Source organism: Podarcis raffonei, chromosome 3 (assembly GCF_027172205.1).
Source record: "Podarcis raffonei isolate rPodRaf1 chromosome 3, rPodRaf1.pri, whole genome shotgun sequence".
NCBI lineage: Eukaryota > Metazoa > Chordata > Lepidosauria > Squamata > Lacertidae > Podarcis > Podarcis raffonei.
Window position 1 is genome coordinate 31,788,509 of NC_070604.1, and position 4,815 is coordinate 31,793,323.

At 43.3% G+C, this 4,815-nt stretch overlaps 1 protein-coding gene across 1 annotated transcript; it reads left to right on the forward strand.

Annotated features, from left to right (window-relative positions):
• Positions 1–1,364: 1,364 nt before the first annotated feature.
• On the forward strand, positions 1,365–4,421 carry KCNF1 (potassium voltage-gated channel modifier subfamily F member 1). The gene has a single exon (XM_053380997.1). It carries the CDS (start codon positions 2,231–2,233, stop codon positions 3,692–3,694), a length of 1,464 nt encoding a protein of 487 aa, XP_053236972.1. The 5' UTR covers positions 1,365–2,230; the 3' UTR covers positions 3,695–4,421.
• The last annotated feature ends 394 nt before the right edge of the window (positions 4,422–4,815 follow it).

Here is a 4,815-nt window from a genome sequence, read left to right on the forward strand (position 1 = left end):
TGGCGCTGTGCGACGCGGGTGGCGCTGTGGGTTAAACCACAGAGCCTAGGACTTGCCGATCAGAAGGTTGGCGGTTCGAATCCCCACGACGGGGTGAGCGCCCGTTGTTCGGTCCCTGCTCCTGCCAACCTAGCAGTTTGAAAGCACGTCAAAGTGCAAGTAGATAAATAGGTACCGCTCCGGCGGGAAGGTAAATGGTGTTTCCGTGCACTGCTCTGGTTTGCCATAAGTGGCTTAGTCATGCTGGCCACATGACCTGGAAGCTCCCTCAGTCAATAAAGCGAGATGAGCGCTGCGACCCCAGAGTCGGTCACGACTGGACCTAATGGTCAGGGGTCCCTTTACCTTTACCTTTAATGGCATAATAAAAATGAGCAACCAAATTATACCCTACTATTAAGGATGCCCAAACTACGGGGCCAACATGCCTGAAAAAATGTGGTTGCTTTGGCTTATTTTTTGTTTGTTTACCTAGCGGGTTGAAAGCACACTGGCCTGGAACAGAGGATGTTGTTGTTTTAACCACCAACTGCAAGCAATTTATTTGTGTGGCTCTCTTGACTGGTCATTGAAAACAAGCCCCAGAATTTAGCAAAACAGGCTCATTTAACATCACAAAGGGAATGATTAAAACCCACTGCGTTATTATGAGCCTTTCATGTACCCTGCGTGAAATAACTTGGAGAGCACAACAAACAGAGGAAGTGCTGTTTTCCGTGAAAGCATGAAAACTTCTGCAGCTGAATTTTTGCTCGGTGTGTCTTGGACCAGCTATTGGCGCCCAAGTTCTGTTGTGACATACATTCATTCATTTTATTTATTTCATAAAACTTATACAAAAGCTTGATTATGTAAAAACAAAGAACCAAACCAAACCAAAAACCTGAAAGCAAGCTCCCTGTCAAAGACCGGTAAAATTGCCCACTTGACTGAGGTATCACAAGAGACAGCAAAATATGAATTCAGTTTGATATAGAAAAAAATTAACCATTAGTGTAACTGATCTCTGCAAGGGTCGCAACAACCCAAAGGTGGAAACTGAACTGCGCTCACATGGTGGAAGGTTGTTCTGAAAACTTGCTCACTGCCAAATTCTCACTGTAGCTAAGAACAGAATGCCTCATAACTTCTACTCTTGCACTGAAATGAATCTGTTCCTCCACCTAGCTGGCTTGAGCCGGACGTAGTTTCTTCTTCAGAGAGAAAGGACTGGTGCCGGTAAAAAGGAGGAAGCAACAACATTTTGGCATCCCATGATGTAAATGCCTCTTCGAAAGAAAGAAAAAAGTCTGTCCTTAATGCATTACCAACTTTTCTCCCCCAGATATATTCTATGGTCCTTAAACACATTATATATAAATGCTTCTTTCCTTGAATGTTCAAGAATATGTACCCCCGACCCAATAATAAACATGCAAAAAAGGAAACCGCACTGTACATCCCTAGACACCCATCAATGGTATTTAATCCCACCTTGCAGTACTGCTCCTGTTTTTACTGCATTTCACCAGAAGAGGGTAGAGTTTGGAAAGCACTTGACGGCAGCCTGGAAGTCCTATTGTGCTTGTAAACAGCAAGGGGGATAACAAGCACAACTTTATCCTTCGCACACTTCAAGCCCTTGTGTGAGGGAGCTGCTGCAAAACTCCAGAATACCTTTGTACCAAAAGACACACAACAGATTTCCCTCTGTGAGCCTCTCTGAAGCCAAGACATCACAAAAGCAGCTGATGGGACTTGTCTCTTTTTTCCCTCTCTTTCTCTCTCAGAACTGTTTCGTTCACTTTTGTTGTTATTTAGGCATAAGGGACTTATTGTAGGAACCAGAATCTCCGATGGCAAATCAATGCCATTTCAGGAAATAAAGAAAAGCTGCAACCAGCAATAGGTGAGTTTCCTTAAGTGTTCCTCTGTCTCCCTGTCTGTCTGTCTCTCTCCCCCACTCCTCGTTCAAATCTATTGGAGCAATTGCTGCTAGTCAAACAACCGCGCTCTCTCACTCGCAAGCAGACAGATGACTTGCCTCTCCACTGCAGCTTGTTGCAGACTTCGCAAGGTTTCGCAGCCTGCAGGTTTTCCTTTTGCAGTCAATTTTTTCCCCCTAGTCCTGTTCAAAGTCGTTGCCACTTAAGGTTTTGCTAATGAACAGCTGACTTGATTTATCGCAAAGCTTCTCCCGTAATAACCTGTGGGAGGAGAAGGCTGTTGGAAACAAGGCAATAACGTTAAAATGGCAGATGACATTAGTTTTCAAGAGCTGGAAAGTGACGGGTCAGAGAACAGTGAAGAAACAGAGATTGTCGTCAATGTCGGTGGGGTGAGGCAGGTGCTGTACGGAGACCACCTCAATCAGTATCCAAACACGAGACTAGCAGAGCTTGTGAACTGTTTATCAGGGGGATATGACACCATTTTCTCACTCTGCGATGACTATGATCCTGGGAAGAGAGAATTTTACTTCGACAGAGATCCGGATGCTTTTAAATGCATAATTGATCTGTATTATTTTGGGGAGGTTCACATGAAGAAAGGGATATGTCCCATTTGTTTTAAGAACGAAATGGAGTTTTGGAAAGTAGATCTCAAATTCCTGGATGACTGCTGCAAAACTCACCTCAGTGAAAAGAAGGAAGAGCTAGAAGAGATTGCCCGCAGGGTCCAGCTGATTTTGGACGACTTGGGACTGGACACCTCCGAAAACCGCTGGAAAAAATGCCAAAAGTACATTTGGAAATTCATGGAAAAACCAGAATCTTCGTACCCAGCTAGAGTAATAGCAGTTGTGTCTTTTCTACTCATCCTAACCTCATCGGTAGTGATGTGTGTGGGGACCATCCCAGAATTGCAGGTGGAGGACTCTGAAGGAAAATCTGTTGAGCACCCAGTGCTGGATAAGATTGAGACAGCTTGCATAGTCTGGTTTACTCTTGAGTACGTCCTCAGACTCATCTCATCCCCTAACAAATTGCACTTTGCTCTTTCTTTCATGAACACTGTCGACATATTCGCAATACTTCCCTTCTATGTCAGCCTGATATTGACCCACTTAGGTGCCAAACTGATGGAGCTAACGAACGTGCAGCAAGCCATCCAAGCACTTCGGATCATGAGGATCGCAAGGATTTTCAAGCTGGCACGGCACTCCTCGGGTCTACAGACTTTGACCTACGCTCTTAAAAGAAGCTTTAAGGAGTTGGGGCTCCTCCTGATGTATTTGGCTGTTGGGATATTTGTGTTTTCTGCCCTCGGTTATACGGTAGAGCAAAGCCACCCTGAGACGATGTTTAAGAGCATCCCCCAGTCCTTTTGGTGGGCCATCATAACCATGACCACGGTAGGTTACGGGGACATTTACCCAAAGACCACGTTGGGCAAGCTCAACGCTGCCATCAGTTTCCTTTGCGGGGTCATAGCCATTGCACTACCGATCCACCCTATCATTAATAACTTTGTCAGATACTATAACAAGCAGAGAGTGTTGGAGACAGCTGCCAAACACGAACTGGAACTGATGGAGCTCAATGCAGGCGATAACAAGAAAGGTGGAAGCCCCAGATGTGAAGCTGCATCTCTTCTGGAGGCAGAAAAGGAAGATCTCCGGTGGAGCAGCCATCTCAGATTCTCCAACAGTGACACCTTCATTCACCTCCTGTCAGATAACCACCACCGAACCAGACTTCAGAGCTGTAAGTAGGCTGTGAGTATGCCTCCATTCGGTGGAAATCTGGAATACAAGTGACAATCTCGTGTTGAAATAAGAATAAAAGGGACTCCTTTGAGGTCAGCTGCTCTTTTTCATGTGCATGTATTTATACATAGGCAGACATATATGTATATGTGTGTGTGTGTGTGTGTGTGTGTGTGTGTACACACACACACACACACACACACCTCAACAACTCCATCTCAGCTTACTAAGCCATTGTTTATAAAACACAAGAACACAATGAATGTATGGCCAGATATAAGGACTGTATCCTGACTCAGATCCTTTGTAAACATTTCAGAGGGGTCAAAAAAAGCATACCAGTCAGTATATATAAAACGACTTGGATGTAAATTCTTAGAGTCAGAAAAAAATGTATGTATAATAATAAAGGGGGGTGGGAAGAGAACAACGCTGAAAAAGCAAGTTCTGTCAAATATTTCTCTAGTTGGGAAGCGCTGCTTGAAAGAAAAATTAAACTGAACTGTCACTTTATGTTCTGCCTAGCAAAATGCTACTTGAGATGTATGATGCTCTGGGAGATAAAGCAAATGTAAAGAAGCCTCTGAACCTTAATGTTTGGAGAATTCCACCTTCGTTTTTAATAGAGAAAAATGTTTATTGCTCTAGCCAGATTTTTTGAAAGAGAAAAGGATGAAGAGCCAATGTGTTAATGATAGAAATATAACAGCAAATAAAAAAAGTATTGATTAAAATGCAGTGGGCATGATTTTCTTTAAGTAACTTCCTTCAGTTCTTCACAGGGAAGTTGCATACTATATATATCCCAAAGCTGAACACTTACCAAAGCCTGTGAGCATTCTAAATCTTTCAAAATAAATATTAAGTAACTGCAATGTATATTCTACTTATAATGATCAACTATTAGTACAGCAACACAGCACATGTTTTCTTAAGATGAGGAAAGGAATTTTGTGTGCCTGATGTCCTGTGTTTCATCGGCACAGCACTGTATAGCACCGGGCAATTTATGATGTGATGTATTTGGGCAGCTAAGTAAAGCATCTTGGAAAACCAACAGGATTTTAAACTGCCCAGGCTATCCCTGCTTTATGTTGGAATGGCTTTATGATGCTTAGAATTTCCTG

What these genes read in the sequence shown, in the direction of transcription:
- KCNF1 (XM_053380997.1), top strand. Translation starts at nt 2,231, where the DNA reads ATGGCAGATGACATTAGTTTTCAAGAGCTGGAAAGTGACGGGTCAGAG.